The sequence below is a fragment of the Musa acuminata genome, chromosome BXJ1-9 (assembly GCF_036884655.1).
Source record: "Musa acuminata AAA Group cultivar baxijiao chromosome BXJ1-9, Cavendish_Baxijiao_AAA, whole genome shotgun sequence".
Lineage (NCBI taxonomy): Eukaryota > Viridiplantae > Streptophyta > Magnoliopsida > Zingiberales > Musaceae > Musa > Musa acuminata.
In genome coordinates, this window is record NC_088335.1 from 11,521,382 (window position 1) to 11,539,049 (window position 17,668).

Here is a 17,668-nt window from a genome sequence, read left to right on the forward strand (position 1 = left end):
CGGATGTCATAATGTATTAGTCTTCTATTTTTCTTAGATCTTTATTGTATTGTATTAAGTTTGGATCATATTTGTTTTGATAGATTTATAAATTTTTATTTTGATAAAATAATAAGATTTTAGATTTTAGATTTTTTTATAGTTTACGAAGAAGATTACGAGAATACATCAAAACTAAAGTTATGTTTAGTACTATTCATTACTCTCAAATCGATGATCAATAAAAAATATATAATTTATATTTTCCATATAATTAAATATGAGTCAATTATGATTAATTAAAAAAACTTATTATATGATAATCTTAGCAGGACATATTGTATTTTTATAATTTATAAAAATATATTTTATGTAAGCTCAAATTCATAGTTATCTGAATTCATTTAGGAATCATATCAAGACTTCTTGGGTCGGTCAATATATTTAATTTAAATATATGTTCAAATATATACAAATAATTTAAAATTATACATAATAAATAAAATCAAAATATGAAATTATTTTTTTAAAAAAATATACAAATGAAAATAAAATTTTATTTGTATAAAATTTGATAAATTTTTTTAACAGTAACCAACATCATAAACTTACGCATTCATCCAGATTAAATAATAATAAAATATTGATAATAATTATACTATTCTAATTCAAAATAAATTAAAAAATAATTTATTCGACATAATTGTGATGACTTAAATAGTATATACACATGAATTCTTACCAAAATAGATTTTTTTAGTCATAAAAATGCCATTAGGTAATTTTACCAATAAGTCAATTCCGTATTGTAATCTGAATTTTTAAACTTTTTTTATTACAATATTTGTTTTTATTCTCCTCATGTTTATTTTGGTGCTTAAATCTAATTCTGCCTATCTATGAGCTCTAATTTAATCTCTCTCATTTTCTTCTTTTTCATCATTAATATTCAAGTCACCTTAAGAGTTATTAATCATAATTTATTTCTCACATAAAACGATTTAAGTTAAGAAAAACAATAAATTTAATGATTAATTTATTATATATATATATATCATTCTGTCGTCGGAGTCACGTGGAGGTCAAATCGAAAGCATGTGCTAATGGCAGTTTTGATAATAAATGACAACAAGAGTGGCGTTTGTTATGGCTCCCGAGAAATATCTCGCGGCGCGAATCCCTGGGATCATCAATCCCCTCTGTCTTAACACACCGCGCGAGCACGACTTCTCATCGTCATAGATATTTTTCGCAGCCCAATCTCCCCCGCCTTTCCTCCTCCTTCCATAAATCGGCATCGATGGTGTCGCGTGCAAATCGATCTCCGTCAATGGACGCTTCCGGTGCCGGATCCGACGGCTCCTCCTGCTACTACTCCCACCTTGGGATTCACCGCAATGCCTCCGCCTCGGACATCCGCGCCGCGTATCGCCGCCTCGCCCTGGTACGTCGTACGTTCGTCTCCCCCATCTTTTGTTGGGCCTGCTTGTAATCGTCGGCTTTCCGGGGTGCTGGGCAGAAGTGGCACCCGGACCGGTGGGCGAAGGAGCCGGCGGCGGCGGGGGAGGCCAAGCGGCGGTTCCAGCGAATCCAGGAAGCGTATTCGGGTAAGCATCGGTGTTAGCTTTTCGTTCATGCCGTTGGCAGTCGCCGTTTGGTCGAATAACGGAAGCAGCGGTCTGGTGTTCCCCGCAGTGCTCTCCGACAAGGGTAAGCGCGCCATGTACGACGCCGGCCTCTACGATCCTCTCGATGACGACGACCAGGTACTCTGCTGCTACCTTTTTCGAAAAAAGGAAATTAATTATCAATTTATTATATATACCTATATTTTGGACGGCCAGGATTTCGCCGATTTCATGCTAGAGATGCTGGCGATGATGGACGGTGTCAAACCGGAGGTAAGGTTTCCGCACTCGTCCGCTTCTTATTTCTTTAGATATCTACGAAAACCGCATCACATAAAGGTGTGATCTCTGACACAACTGGCAGAAGCCGGACACGTTGGAGGACCTGCAGCGGATGCTGGCGGAGATGATGGACGGTGATTCAGGGAGCTGCGGCGCCGGGGCCCACTCGAGTGGCCGTCGAGGGCCGTTGGATTCGTCCAGGAGGAGCCGTGGCGGTCCCACGCGGAGGTGAAGCGATCTCTGGCCACGTACTCGTTTGGAAAAGGAGAGAGGAGCGTCGAAGTAGTGGGGTAATGTTATCGATGGTTTGGAGCAGCAATGTGATCCCTTCGAAAGAAGAGTACAATTGTGGCTCCATGTGCGCGTAAGTAGATTTATGGGTTTGTTTTGATCAAACGTAATGAGGAGGAGTAGTAGTAGTAGTAGTAGTAGTCTAAGGGGTTGAGTTAAATTGGTGTTGGGCCCGATCAATCTCAATTGCAATTTCTATTTGCTGTAAGATCTCAGTCACATCAGGTTGGCACCAATAGAACTGCGAAATCGCAAAATCATGTTTATAAATAACTCTCAAGATTTGTCATTTTCAAGCTTGGCTAATTGAATCACCGAACCTTAGAAACAAGCTTAAATCTTGATATTTTACTTCGTAAGACAACTCACAGAGCCCATCACGAATTACCTGAGGAACTCTCCTTTGCAACCCCATCACAGCCCACACTTTACTACTCTGAAGAAGGTGAGAAATATGACAATCTATAAGAAGACAGACTACAACTAGACATCTTTCTTTCGGGGCTACTTTGTTGTTCCCTGAATCAGTGATAATAAGAGAGAGATGGAATGCATGCATGCATGTGTTTCTGTAGATGCCATGTTTGTTTCTCCCTGCTTCCTACATGTAAATATACTTCTTTTATGTTCACTAGTTAGCTATTCAACTCTCGGAAAGTTTGGCTTACGATATGTTGCAGTTGTGCTGATTACCTTTTTCCAGTGAAGTGGAGTGTAAAGGGAGGTAATGCTGCCTCATGTAATGATCACTCGAGCAGCCACTAAAGCTTAACCCTCACAAGTCCAAATGACTTTTTTGTTCTGGTCATGCTTGATGCCTGCTGCAGCAACGAGAGCATGCTTTTGTTTGCATGAACGTGGCTTTCCTCACGCAGCACTGAAACAAGCTGCAGCAGGCTGCATTAGTTCTTGCAGCTTTCAGCCAGCGACAAGTAGTAGCTGGTGGCCTATCGGACTTCTCGGTGCAAGCAAGTCACAGTGAGATGCTACAGTCGTCTTCCTCGAACAATCGCAAGAACTGTCTCACCTCATTCAAGAGTTGAATGCTCTCAGTACACATTCTGAAGCTCCAAGGATCGAGAAGACCGCCACGCCTTGAGCTTATGCTCGGATTAAGCTCGACGAAAGAAATCGAGATAAATAATTAAGAATTTAAACATTGTTGCAACATCTCAGTCGAGATAAAGATTTCGAATTGGATTATTAGTGATCTCAAAAACTTAAATTGTTAGGAAATGATCCAATATATATGAATCCTTGGCCAAACGCTTGTGCTTGCTGCACATAATACTGTGTAGCATTGCAGGTGAACAATAAAGCCACTGACCGAGAAATCGTGGCAGGATACGATCATTATTGATTGACTGAAACAAAAACACAGTTTGTAACATGAATGTACCATTAAATTCACTGAATCTACCATCGAGGGCCACAAACTAAAGCTCCAGTGAGTTATGACTTACTAGTTACAGGGGAGGACCATGGCGCATTGAAGAAGCTGGTCCTAATTCTCATGAAAGGCCAACCTCAACGTATCTGTGTTACCCAAGATGTGACAAGGAGGTTCACGTAATTAAAGGAAAATGTGTAGAACAGAAAACACACAAGTCCACAGAAGCTTCGGAGAGAGAGAGAAAGAGGGGTAATCTCTTGAATGGAAAGACCAGTATTCCATGCAGCGGTGCAGTCACTCCTTTCTGCAGTTTGATGCCAACAGTAACTGTGGTCCTTATCTTTGCTGTTCATTTACCATAACAGCGTAAGCTTTTAATGAAGTCAGGGGAGTCGTTGTTTCTTTACTGCGACCATGATGGCTTCCATTAATTCTGAAGTCGGGAAGTCAGGTTGCATGCCTGCATCTTAATTCTCTTCAGTGTTCCATAAGGTACGTGGAAAGTTGAATCACGTAGAGCATATCAAAGAAGTCTTCATCTCCATCAATTACTGCATCTCTCTCTCTCTCTCCCATCTTGAATCTTAGTCAGTATGTGAAGCGCTCCTTTCTGTGGAGATCATTTTGCTTATCACCTCCGTTTTGAAAGTATAGGAGATGCATCTTAACATTTATGCAGCTAAAAACATAGTGCAGCCGACTATGTTGTGCAAGTACAGTCTGAGAATATTTGTTTAGCCAAGAAGAACACCCTTCACCGAGCCAGGAACAGTGTGTAATGAATACAGAGCGAGGGCATGACTCGATGTCCACCTCGAAACAATACTTTCACAGTGATGGAAACCATGGCTTTCAATACCAAAGCAACAGCTGACCCTCCTTCGCTCACCATTGCTTGATTCCTGCTAGCGTGGCCAACGAAGGCGCTGTTGCCACGTGGGCGCTCTTCCGGAGAAAAGTCTTCCGGTGGAGCCCCCCTCCCTTTGACTGATCTCCATATTTCTCCTTCTTAAACACCGAATCATTATTTTTTATATTTTAATTAAAAATAAAAAAAAATCTCATATATATTAATATATTAATCGTGAATAATCAGTTTCGATTCAAAAATTATTGGTTCAAAAAATCATCAATTTTAATTTTCAAAAATAAAAAATTTTAATTTTAATTCTCATTTATTTGAAACCGATTATTTTCCCCTCTTCCTTTATATCTTTTTTATACATAATATTATAATGTCAGTACGTCTCCTATTCTTATAGCAGCAACAGGTCGGGCGCGAAAGAAGACACGACAGCCACAGCTCTGAGACATGATTGATTGTTTCTATCACATGCGACGATGGGCGTCCGGCAGTCTGTTCTACTGCAGGCTTCAGCACATTATTCTCTGCCTGCCTTCCTCGAAACCTAATGGGAAGCTGCTGCTTGAAGTTAGACCTAACCCCAGTCCTAACGCTCATGTCAAGCTACTCCCTTGTGAGTCCTTCCAAAGACTACTGAATCATACATACCCAACCTCTGTGGCCTTACCTTCTCCTCCTTGTGTCATTAAACCCACCTTCCTCAGTGAGTACTTATATCCCTCTGCCCACTTCACAACCGAGTACACGTCTCAAGTAGTTCCCTGGGTCTCCTTCGTCTCACCTGCTCTTTGATGATGTTCCAAGGCTTTCTTAGCTGAGGTGATGATTGTGGTGAGAGATCTTTACTGTTTTTCGTATGGTTTTGTTTCGCCTGCTGTTTTGATCACTTCTCTTACATGTATTTTAGGTCTGAAGCCGGAGGATGGACGATAAGGACTCAGTAAGAGGGAAAAGAAAAGAAAGCATGCCAATTTCCACCTTTTTTTATGGCCTCCTAAATCGTTTTCAGTTCTTGCAGGTAGCCTCCTTGGATCCTACGGCGGTGCAGGAAGTCATGCCTATTTCCGCCGTCACCGACATCGTAAGAAGTTGGATTAAAGGTCAAGGGACGCTAGCGTTCCATGGTCGTTTTATCTTCGGATGCAGGAGTTGGTCTTTGTCGGTGTTATCTAATATTTCTTGTTAGTTCTGGAATGGTGTTATCCCATCTGAGCTTTTCTCCCTTCCCGACTATCCTTCTTCAAACCCCACACCACTGCCCGCAAGATCAACTGTTCTTGACCTTGTAAGACCTTTTCTTGATCTTGTAAGGCCCAATTCTCCATCTGTTTTCCTCGTCGTCTGCTTCATCTTCATCGTCTCCTCACTCGACGTGGAACGAGTCAATGCAAACTATCTTCCTGTCTTCTCTCTCCTCTTCTGCCCTCCCCTCCTCTCTATCCCTCCTGAGCTATTTCACCAGATGTGCTTCGAGATTATCTAGCTCTTCTTACTTTTAAACTTGTTAAGATCCACTTTGAGAGAGGAGCTTTAATAGGTTATCATTTCTAAGGTAGAATATCTCCAACTGTTTCGATATTATTATGTTTTGCAGCCATCCATTTGTTTTGCTTCACATGTTAGGCAGTATATTCTTCTTCCCGTCATAAATCGAGCTGGTACAGCATGTACAAGGCTATGGATCTTTTCGATGCTTTTTGTATGCCAGTTTTCTGTGATTTCCAATGAAATATGCCTTTTGGTGTTATCATATTATTGTTTCGGAGCTTTTCCTTGCAAGATTTGATAGAGAAGTATTCTTCTGTACCTACAGAACGATTCATGCTGATATGATAATATCTTGGACTTGATCACTGGCTTGTCTTCATTCACTCTAAGCAAACTGATGCACATGACATCTGTGGAAGTTCTAATACCTATTTGATATGAATCTTTGAGAAATCTACTCCTGTTTTATGCATCCATAAGGACAATTCTCACCAACTCAAAACTCTGGGCTTTGGTGCTTAGATATGATATATGTATAACAGAAACAAATAGCAGATCATCTGACATTATTATCTATATATTTCCTTAACCAAAGTCTTTCTGTATCCTTTCAGTTTAAGAGAGAGAGAGAGAGAGAGAGATGGCACATTGCAGCATGCATGACATTAATGTTTGTTGACCACAGATATGCAATGATGAGTTTTACAGTAGGAAAAGTTTGAACTCCAAAGGAGGAGACAATAATGAATATGGGAAAATGCATGGGACATGGCTTCTTGATTAGGATGTTCTAACTGCTGTTAGAAAAAGAATATATTTGTTTCCACTGCCTTTCTTGTTTATTTATTCTTTTTTTTTGTTTCTTTTTGCACTTAAAATTCCTCCAATGTCAATAAAATTAATGCATAACTGCAACCCATTATGATTTGGAGGTGATTACACTCTGACTTAATAAGACATTGCCTCTACAAAATAAACAATGTCAAGAAGAATGAATAAGATTTTGCACTTGTTTTTCGCTGATATTTCCATGAGTTGTAACAAAATAGGAAAGCCATTGGTAAGAACAGGTCATTTCTTAACCTGTAAAGGCCAAAGATACACATGCTCTGGCACCAACTTTCGCCACTAATGGATGTGATGATGATGGTGTCCCTATGGCCCAGCATGATGCTCAAAGGCTGTGATGCTTGTGATTGGAAACCATGCCCAGCTTCATCTTCTTTTGGTGTCCCTCTCTTTGTGCTAAGCACTACAGCTTGTCCACCACCATCTGCTCAAACACAGCTTTGCAATCATGGTGCTTTTGAAATGCATTTATGAGGTGCCCACCACCTGGTCCTAATCTTGGTGTAATTCTGCTTTGTATGTTGCAATAGTTGTTTCATATGTTAGAATCACTTATCTTGCAATGCTTTCTCTCTTCCTATTCAAAGCTCTTAAATGACAGCATCAATTCCCAGCACTGAAATGCTATCATACTCTGTGCCAGGTATTTAAGGAGCTTCCAGTGATTCAGAAAAAAAAAGAAAAGGAACTCATTAATAACCCTATTACTGGTCAAGAACAATCATAACTGATCCTTTACAGAAATAATAAATAGTGGATTTCAGGTGACACACTTTGTTGTCATGACTGCTGCTTTGGATTAAGTGAACTCAACATAGATTTCCACATGCAGTTACACTCTACTGCAAGAACACCCAACTTCTTCCATTTCACAGACAGCTTTACATGAGACTTTGGGACTCTCTAAAGCTTTGGTTTGTGTCGTCTTTTGCTCACAGCTAAAGTGAAGCTAAGAGAGCTTCTTCCCTCTAGGCAATGAAAACTTGGAGATTTCCACCTCAATCATCTCTGAGTGGAAAATTGTCTAATAGGGAAGGAAGGAGACTTGCCTGCAACCTGCAAATTTGTTACCTTCCTGATGTGAAGAGAAGGTTGTTGCCATGCGGTACAGGAAGACTCGTAATTAATTTAGATCATGCTCCTTGCTTGGACCCAGACATGCATGAGGTCATTTATGCTTCAGACAAGTACATTAAATTCTATGAAGTACTCATGAGACCAACTAAGAAAAAGTTGGTGACATGTTGGGCATTGTTGGCTTATTGTCCATTCCTTTTGCTATGAGTATGGTGTTTGTCTTCGCGTGTCCACACATGAGAACCCTACTGTAAAACCACGAGGCCTTGAAGAACAAGCATGTTTCAACATCCGGACTTCATATTATGATGAGTAGAAATATAGCAGATTGATTCTCCAGTTAACTACAAGGGTGTGCTTGGGTTCAGTTCATCATCAGAGAGAAAAAGCCTTCAAATTGCCACTGTCTACTTCTCCTTTTCAGCAGTTCTTGCTGACTTGATTAATGACACAACACACACTCCTAGTTAATATAGAGAGCAACAACAGAACCTAAAAGTATTGTAGCCTCAAATTAAAACCCAATCAATCTCCTAGGTGTCATTTTTGACCCTATAAATCACATTCTCATAATGCCATTGTCACAGAAGCACCTCCACTGAGATAGCTAAAAGTTTCTGAAGATTAATGTGAGTGTAGTTCAGGGAAGAACCGTGGTCAAGCTAGTTGGCAGGTGTGAGTGATTTCTGCAGGAGCTGATGGTGGCTCTCCATTGCAAGGTTGTGACCTGGTGGAGGAAAGGTTTTTCTTGATGGTTCTGGATCAAGTCTTTTCTTGGTGAGCCTGATGGGAACTGTTAGCAAAGCCTATCTTTCCACTAGCAGCAGGAGACCTAGCAAGTAAGGACCTCTGGCCATTGACCTCATCCTAGAGGGCTGTTGTTTTCAGTGCATTGATAGGGATCATTTCACTAGGGAGTGTAGCAATGGCCATGTCCACCTTGCTTATGAGTATGTTGGACACATGTTGCAGTCTCTAGTGTAACAGTTCTATTGCAAGAATGGGGAGTTCAATGAGTAGCATCAGCTTTAGTTTTGGTGGTTTGCCACGTCAATCATGTCGCAGAATCTATCTAGTTCGAGATCACCTTCGTCACAAACATAAATGTCGGGAATTAATAGATTTCGTTCGACAATCTCCATAAACCTAAGTGGGATGTATCCGATAAGTGTTGGGTAAACAGCTCATTGGTTCACAGTGAGCTTTAATAGTCCATAGATTTCGTTCAACAATCTCCATAGATTTCGTTCACAGTGGGCTTTAATAGCCCACAGTTCACTTTAGTCTCACCTCTCTCTTACCTCTCTCTTCTCTTTTAACCTAAATCTAAATCTAAATCTAAAAAGGACCGAAAAACTACAGTAATACGAGGAGAAAAAGATTAAAAAAATAAAAAAATAAGAAAAGAAAAGAAGACAAGAACAATATAGATATTATTCTCAATCATATATTCTTATAGTAGATTAAATCATATTTACAGTATATTCTTATTGCAATCACTCGAGAAGATTTAGAATATTGTGTATAGTAACGTATCCTTATATCCTAAATATTCTTTTATGATTGTTGCTTGGATTTTGGATAAGAGATTTCGAGATTTATATATTCATTATTTTTATAATAAATTTTCTCTGATTTTATTCTTTAATTTTTATCCTTTACGTTGGAGTCTTATTTAATTATGATTTCTGTTTAATTCGGTTGTGTGTTACGATTTAATTATATTTGTTAGTATACAAAATTTCTTTTCATCGCGTCAACAAGATTCATATGCTCAAAGTTAGAATTTAGTTAAACGGACACTACTTTGTGCTTAAGAGATTATGCGCCCGATCGATTCAACTGGTGTAGCTGATTAATTCCTTAATATCTGCAGCACCCAATAGGGCCAATTTTAAGATCATAAGGCTCCCGCCAATTACTTGAAATTAAATACCGACATCCAAAAGTAGCTACAGAATAGTAATGTGAGAGGAAAGGAAAAGGAAGAACATGATGAGTTCAATTGCTCGACTCTCAAAATCCTTGGTTTGTCTCCTTCATCGGTAGGATATCCCCCATGTGACTTTCCATCAGGAACAGCACGTTCCCTTGCATCATCCTGTTGGCTTCCCACATACGGCAATTAATCCCGGCTTTTTGAGCACATCATCATATAGCAAATGGATGTAAGGTTGTAAAGCCGGAGAAGATGTGCTCTAAAACTTACAGACTGCAGATAGGCAGCCACAAACTCGCCACTGTTCGCGTCGTTAAGTCTTATGATTGGTCACTAAATCATTACTAACAAATTAAAGATACAAAAGCAATTCATACGCCATGGCAGGAGAGCAGTATTCCGTGGTGAGGCGGCTGTTCATCTTTTCTATAGGTTATCCAATGCAACGCAATGGAAACCAGATGATAAAAGCAAAAAGAACAAAAAGGAAGATGTGGGTAATTAAACTTCGACGCACCGACTATATGATTTGGTAAGGAGAGTTACTAATGCCTGCAGCAAGTCAGGCGCCATGAATCTTTCTTTTAGCGGGCAAGTCCTGTCCTTTTGGTTAGGCCCTTCATGGGGATAAGGCCTCTGCCACCACACAATATCTCGTGGTTCCAATGGCTTGCTACAAATGCTGGGAAGATGAGAAAAGCCAGATGCATGGGTCTGTTAATCTTTCGAACATGCACGATCAGTGTCTTTGGTGGAAATGGAAGAAGCAATTCCAACATATGTTTATGCCGAGAGTGGTATGCTTGGCTTCCCATTTCCTCCTTGATTTCTTACTTGCTGGCGATGCTTTCAGTACACAAGTGGCAAACGCTGAGGGATGGATGCTTACAGAAACCTATCCTTGTCGTTTAGACTGACAGTGCTGCATTAAGCGTGCCATAAATATTGGCAGTACTTTCATTCACTAATCTAACCTTCCACGCAAAGTTTCGGTGGAGGTAATGGCCAGGAAAAGAGGAGGAAAACTTGTAAGGTCGCAACATAAAACATGAAGGCTTTCATCCACGAAAAGATCGGAGAAAAGCGCGAGAAATGGCAACATACAGCAAGTTCTATCGTCAGCGGCGGCTGCGAACAGGCGAGGGACGAGCACGCCGGGGAAATTATTTGGCCCGAGTCAACGTTGACTACTGATCGGTGCGGCCGAAAGCACCACGCTTTCCGTCAGATGACCCAAGCAGGGGCCCGCGGCGTTGACTATTGACGACCGTTACGTGGCGGGAAGACTTCCTAGCTTTTTCCCGCCACGTCATCCGGCGACTCACTTTACTGCTGGCGTTACACGTCGAGGGCGGCTGCTGTGACTTATTCACGCTATATTGCTCTGTAACGGGCTGTTATGTCCCCTTATATTTGTAATTATTAGGCTGTAGACTACTGGTTTAACTTAAGGATTCTCTAATCCTCTTTGTTTCCTTCACTTTGGACATGTCTCGGCTAATCATTAGCTGCTGCTGGAGGAAGCGGTCATTGCTTGCGTCAGATACGTTCACATGCATTGCATCTACCACTTGATTTATAAGCTCAGCATCGGATTAGAATAATTATCTTAATAAGCTTGATAATAATATCACATATGTCTATAACTTGATAATATAATGATCATGGAGAGTAAATATCTCTGCAAGTGGCAAGTAAGATAAAACATTTGGGGAGCCGCTGCTTACAAGTGGCCAACCATGATGATAGGAGTGAATTGGATGGAGACTTGCACCAAGTAGAATGTGTGTGTGTATTATCCCCCTATTGTTTTGTGTCCAAACCAATGGATGTTTCAGACAAAACCGGCAGTAAATTTTGCTTATGGACAAGCACTGATCATAAGTTCCACTATGACGGCAAACATCTTTATGACATTATGGAGAAGATGTACATGAGCGGTTTGCATAGCTCAAATTAATCGTTCTCAATGAGATCAATTAGAACATACACATACCAAAGAATGAGATTAAAACCATATGTCCAGTGTTGAGGAAGGACAGAGATAGCAGAGAAGAAATGATTGGAGGAGTGCTTGAGAATGTTTTCCTTCTCTTGTTTTTATTTTGCTTCGATCATCTTTTGCCTCCTTTTGGCCCCCAAACTTCCCATTTCAAAGCTGCTGTTGCAACCAGATGTCGTCCACGCTCCACAAGCTCTCCCCCCATCCGCCGTGGTCGAAGTCCGGCAGGTCCGGGCATGCGTACCCGCCGGGGCTCGGTAGCCGAGCTTCCTGAATCCAGTCGACGACGGTGTCGTCGCCGGCCTGAGTCTCGCGGCTCCCCGTGAAGCTCTCGGAGACGAGAGGCGATGAGAACAAAGAGTCGGTCGTGTTTTCTGGTGCAGGCTGGGCGATTGGGTGGACGGGCTGCATGGGAGCCAGTGGAGCTGCAGCATTCTGATGCATGGCGGCGAAGGAGTTGATGGAGGCCTCGCGGATCCTCTCGACGAGGCGAGGCATCCATACGTACCGCATGATGTCCTTGAACTGCTTGCTGTTCACGTCGCACCGCAGCTGCTTCGCGTGCTTCTGCACCCTGGTCCTCCAGTAGTTCTTGATCTCGTTGTCGGTCCTCCCCGGCAAGTGCTGCGCTATCTTCGACCACCTGCGTCACACAGTTGATGGTGATGGATCCCTCCTCCCCCCCGAAGGACTGGATTAATCAAAGGAGTAAAGCTCACCGGTTTCCCAGACGAGAGTGGAGCTCGAGGATGAGAAGTTGCTCCTCGGGGGTGATGTTGCCACGCCGGACATCAGGGCGGAGATAGTTGAGCCATCGGAGCCGGCAACTCTTGCCTGTTCTTCTCAGACCTGTTTACGGAAATCAAACAAAAGGTCGAGGGGATGAACCGAACTGCATACTTCTTTCGACCAAAGCCATGCACATGAAGAACAGAATACAGCAGCCAAGAGGCGATCGATGAGCTGAACTCCACACCTGCGCAACGAGCAAGGGAGTTCCATCGTCCCTCGCCATGGGTAGTGACATAATTCATCAGTATAAGGTCCTCATCCACAGTCCAAGGCCCTCTTCTCAGGTCCATCCCCTCTTCGCTTTGCCGCGTGGCAGAGTTGCAAGGCCTTCCATGAAGCTCCATTCTGCCTCTCAGACCGACGCTTTAAGAGTGTAGTATATCGAAAGGAAGAGAGAGAGAGAGAGAGGGAGAGGGAGAGAAAGAGAGGTCGATACGATGAGATCTGGAGAGAATAGGATTGGGTTGGAACTATTTGATCCAAGACGTGGCGTATTTATAGGCAAAAGAGAGAGGCGCAATGACATTGGTTTCGGCCACTCAAAGCCAAAAGAATAGGCTTTTCACAGTATCAAACCGTGTAACGAGGGCTTTGCAGTTTGACTTTGCTTTCTCTTCTTCTTCATTTCCTCCTCTTCTCTGTCACAGTCAGATGCCTGCCCTCCTCTCTCTCTCTCTCTGTGTTCTCTTCAAGTGATTCTGTGTCAGCTGCATGGAGTTGAGAAACCGATGGGTGAGAAAAGTAGTAGAGCAGGCTGCTTCTTTTGCTGTTGTCCACTGTGAGAGAATTGGGTGTAGTGCATTAGGATATCAAGTGATAGGATTTGATTTGGTCACGTTTTCAACGTTAGGCAGTCTCCGGACGGCATGGATATGGATTAGAGGGCTACGTGGCCTCCTTCTCCGTGATTTCTGTTCAGGTGAAGGCTATGATATGATTACAACATCGAGCTCAATGTAATTATTCTGCTTGACTTTTATGAACATCGAGGGCCACATATTTTCTAAGCAACAGATGGCTGTGTATCGGGTTTCACATTCTCGAGTAGATTGATGAAGAATGTGTCTTGAGTTTGGTCTCCTTCTATTACAACTTGTTTGATCAAGTCTTAGTTAAACACATAAGCTTACGGCTTGACGTTCTTTGTGATGATCTTAGTTATATATATATATATCAAAAAAGGAAGTGGACGTTGATGTATTAGGTTGTACGAACAATTTGTAGGTGATTGATGGGTATGAAAGCTCGGTGATGAACTATGTATACCACCAGTTGGCTATCTGTATGTTGTCTGGAATTGTATATACAGTAGTAGTTCAGGTTCTTTCCAACATGAATGAATGGGACAAGTGCTTTGGCTACCTACCTTTAAGGACAAAAAGGAAGACGACACACCATTCATTAGCCCACCTGTGGAGTGTCTGCTGCATCCTTTTTGGCGTCTGCACTTTAGGTTCAAAAGGTGCTCCGTTTCGTCTAAATGGCAATTGATGATGCACACTTAAGCACCTAATAAATGGATATGCAATTGACTTTTCCTGGCTTGATTACGTCCTCCATTATGCTTTGGATTAGCAAACAGGCACATTAGATCGACTTTGAGATATGTCACATGAAATTTTAGAGATAATAAATATTGTACTACACAACCTACCTATATCATTTTTACACTCAAAGAAATTATTTTTTATTAAATAAAATTGAATTATATAAAATAGTATCTCCATATATGATATATGGTTTCCTAATGAACAAAATATTTAACTCTCTATTGTCCTTTTATGCTCATAATGAGCAAAAAAAAGATTGACTTTCATCGAAAAAAATTTTGTTCTACGTATCTTAATATATTTTTTATATGATGGGACTGAAATAAGATATAAAATAAAAAAAAATATTTTTATTACTCATAATTTTGGTTTGAATTGAGATACGAGTATTTTTTATGCTTGAGAGAAATTTATAAGCAAAGAGATTATCTTTATAACCCTCGATCTTGACCATTGAAGCCATAGAGAATAATGTCATACTTACTTATTCATGTATATCTATATACAACGCATGCGTCTTTTACTTAATATTTAACAGTTGGAGGTAAGCACCTTTTTGAATGTGTTCATGGTGACTTTTTGTGCTTTCAAAATGCTTTTTGAATGCTTAATGGCCATCCCAAATGTGCCACTTTATCATGTTTCTTTTTGACAAAGGTGAGAGATGGCCCTCCTTGTGTTTAGACCAAGATTTTCATTCTAGCTTAGGAGTACATACATATATATATATATATATATATATTATAGAGCTTACAATTTAGAACATTGTCTTATTATTTATAATTCTTTAAAAAATAATAAAAATAATATTTTATTATTCATAATACCTCTAATTTTTATTTTTTTTATTTTTATCCTTTCCCATAATTTTCGCCTACAAACACTACAATCACTTGCTCTCCTCACTACTCACACACTCTATTGGATAATTTACAAAAGCTTAAAATATGATATCTTTTAAGTTAATATAAGTGATTTAGAACATGATGTCTTCTGGGCTATTACAAAATATATATAATGATAAAAATATTAAATTATTATAATAAATATAAAAAATTATTTTTCACATCCTCCTCTTTGACCTTTACTTTATTCTATTTTATCATCTATATTTTTTCATCATTTTACATCACATCTGATGATTAAGAGGAGGAGGAAAAGAAAAAGAAGAAGAAAAAAAGGAAAGAAGAGAGGATTGTAGGGAACGAGCGAAAAAAAATATTGAAATTAATTTATAGATTAAGGGTATATATCTCTATTTACAAAGAGATAACTTAGGAATATTCAAATTTCTTAATGTGAGTTGTAAATAATAAAAAAAGAGAGTTACAAATAGTAATCCCCATGTAACATGTATCCATTATGCTTGATTTGTCGCTTTTTTTCCCTCTTTTTTTCCTCTAAAAATTATTTTATTCCTAATAATAAAGTACAAAATGATAAGATATCATATGTGAAAATAATATTTTATTTATTTACTTTTATTTTTTACGATTGGAGACGAAACATTAAGAAATGGAGTTCTTGACGATTACTTGATCTTTTAATTTATTCCTTTTTTTAAATTTATATCCTTTAATGATTAGAAAATAAGAGAAGAGAGGACAGTGGTAGACTATTGCCATAGTATAAGAGTAAAATGAATGACAAATGATCATTAGATGCCATAATAAAGGGCTTAGAATCAATAAGAAAAATTGGAGTCCATGATCCAAATGCCTACAAGTTGGCTAGGCAGAGGTGATGGGACTAAGCTTAAGAAAAGCAATGTAGTAAACCTCCTCATAACCTCTCTCTCTCTCTCTCTCTCTCTCTCTATTATGAACTCTTCTAAGTGGTTAACCACAAGGAACTACATGAGCTTTTGCCACAAGTTTCATAAGAAAAATTAAATTTAATTTTCTCTTAATTTTAAATCTGATGAGAAAAATTCAATATGGTACATAAAGCTATCTTTGATATAAAATCTAAGGAGGATCAATGCATACAATCTTATCCCTCTACAATTAGAAAGTGGCACAGACTCTTATCATCAAAATCGCAAAAAGAACAATCTTATTGATGAGGTATGAAAGCAACGCTCATCAGCATGATACTTTGGTCAAGAGGATTGCCTCTTTTTTTGGGGACTATTTGATACACTAAGACACACTCAAACTAATAATAGTTTCTTTAATGCTATTTTGGGCAAAATTTTGACTTTGGTATGAATTTATGGGTACATATATATTGGGGTAAAAATACATGTTTGGAATGAAAATATTCTACATACAATCTCTCTCTCTCTCTCTCTCTCTCTCTCTACACACACACACACACACACACACACACACACATGAATTCTAAAGAAAATATTTCTTTTTAGATTTTTCTCCAAAAGTGCTTCCCTTTTACAATTCCCTAAATAACACTCTTAATACCTAGCATACCCAATTACCTACCTTTTTTATTTTTCTCTTTTCTTATTACATTACAAAATTTTCCAATAATATAAAAAAAATAATGCTACAACTCAGTGTAAACACTATAAATCAGAATATTTTTATAAAATTTGTATACAAATATTATTTTACAGTGTATTATGTCATAGTGTTTTCTAGTATTGCTGAAAATATTATAACATAATGTAAAAACATTATAATTAGACTGATTCATCCTATGACTCAATCCATAGGAAAAGAAAGAAAAAATGGATAGATGATTAGTTATCAAATCAAGAGTATTTGCCTAAGAAATTATGAAAATATGGTATGGAGAAAGGTCCCCTTTTTTTTTTGTTTTATTTTGCAAGAATTGACCCAATAATCTAAAGGCTTCATATGCAAACGCACGTAATACATTTTTACGAAGCCCTAAAAGCTTCTCATCCTCATACCACAAGCAAACACCTGAATGTATGTACATGACAATTATGTTTCTCTTTATGTTAGCTGCCATCTTTCCTTACACCCACAAAGACTAAAAAGCTTTCTCTTGTGATTGCCAACTCTCTTTTCCTAGTACATCCAAAAAGCTATTCACATTACTTCGTCAAGGAAGATCTCGTTCGTGAAATCATGCAAGGATCGTCGCAAGCTTACTTGCTAAATGATAGGATTGTTTAACGGATTACAAGTGGCCCCTCTCTCTCTCCTCCACGTCGTCTATCATCCATCTCATTCTCCACTAAACCCTTCTTATCCACTCGGTGGCTCACAACACACTTGCTTGGCCACCTCCACATCGCTCTTCTCCGTTGAGGTGCAGCCATGTGTTGGTGGTGCATGCTCAGGGAAGATGTGGACAGTTGCATGAGAAAGACTTCCAACTAAGTTACTTCGTATCCCCATGAGGTTTAATAGGACATGGACGAGTAAGATTAATTGCTTGATGGGTTTCGCTTTCCGTGAGCAGCAGCACGTTGGTCTTTAGATGCACCACCCAAGTCGGAGAGTAGATAGGAATAGGGTGGAGATCGAAGACAACCGGTGCAGTGGCGGAGGATGGTTTCTTCTCCTCCGTTACTTCTCCACCACCGTCGTCGTATGACGGAG

At 39.6% G+C, this 17,668-nt stretch overlaps 2 protein-coding genes and 1 long non-coding RNA gene across 3 annotated transcripts; 2 read left to right on the forward strand and 1 right to left on the reverse strand.

The window, feature by feature from the left end:
- Nucleotides 1-1,174: 1,174 nt before the first annotated feature.
- Nucleotides 1,175-2,476, forward strand: LOC135593222 (uncharacterized). The gene is made up of 5 exons (XM_065083100.1): nucleotides 1,175-1,423; nucleotides 1,499-1,586; nucleotides 1,675-1,745; nucleotides 1,824-1,880; nucleotides 1,972-2,476. Exons 1-5 carry the CDS (start codon nucleotides 1,280-1,282, stop codon nucleotides 2,119-2,121), a joined length of 510 nt encoding a protein of 169 aa, XP_064939172.1. The 5' UTR covers nucleotides 1,175-1,279; the 3' UTR covers nucleotides 2,122-2,476.
- Nucleotides 2,477-4,901: 2,425 nt separating this feature from the next.
- Nucleotides 4,902-6,190, forward strand: LOC135593224 (uncharacterized). Its single transcript, XR_010479457.1, has 3 exons — nucleotides 4,902-5,269; nucleotides 5,346-5,378; nucleotides 5,457-6,190. It is a non-coding gene; the product is annotated as an uncharacterized LOC135593224 (long non-coding RNA).
- A 5,586-nt stretch (nucleotides 6,191-11,776) lies between these two features.
- LOC135594274 (transcription factor MYB2-like) lies at nucleotides 11,777-13,047 on the reverse strand. The gene is made up of 3 exons (XM_065084675.1): nucleotides 12,770-13,047; nucleotides 12,513-12,642; nucleotides 11,777-12,436 (listed from the first exon to the last, which is right to left on the reverse strand). Exons 1-3 carry the CDS (start codon nucleotides 12,927-12,929, stop codon nucleotides 11,944-11,946), a joined length of 783 nt encoding a protein of 260 aa, XP_064940747.1. The 5' UTR covers nucleotides 12,930-13,047; the 3' UTR covers nucleotides 11,777-11,943.
- Nucleotides 13,048-17,668: the final 4,621 nt, after the last annotated feature.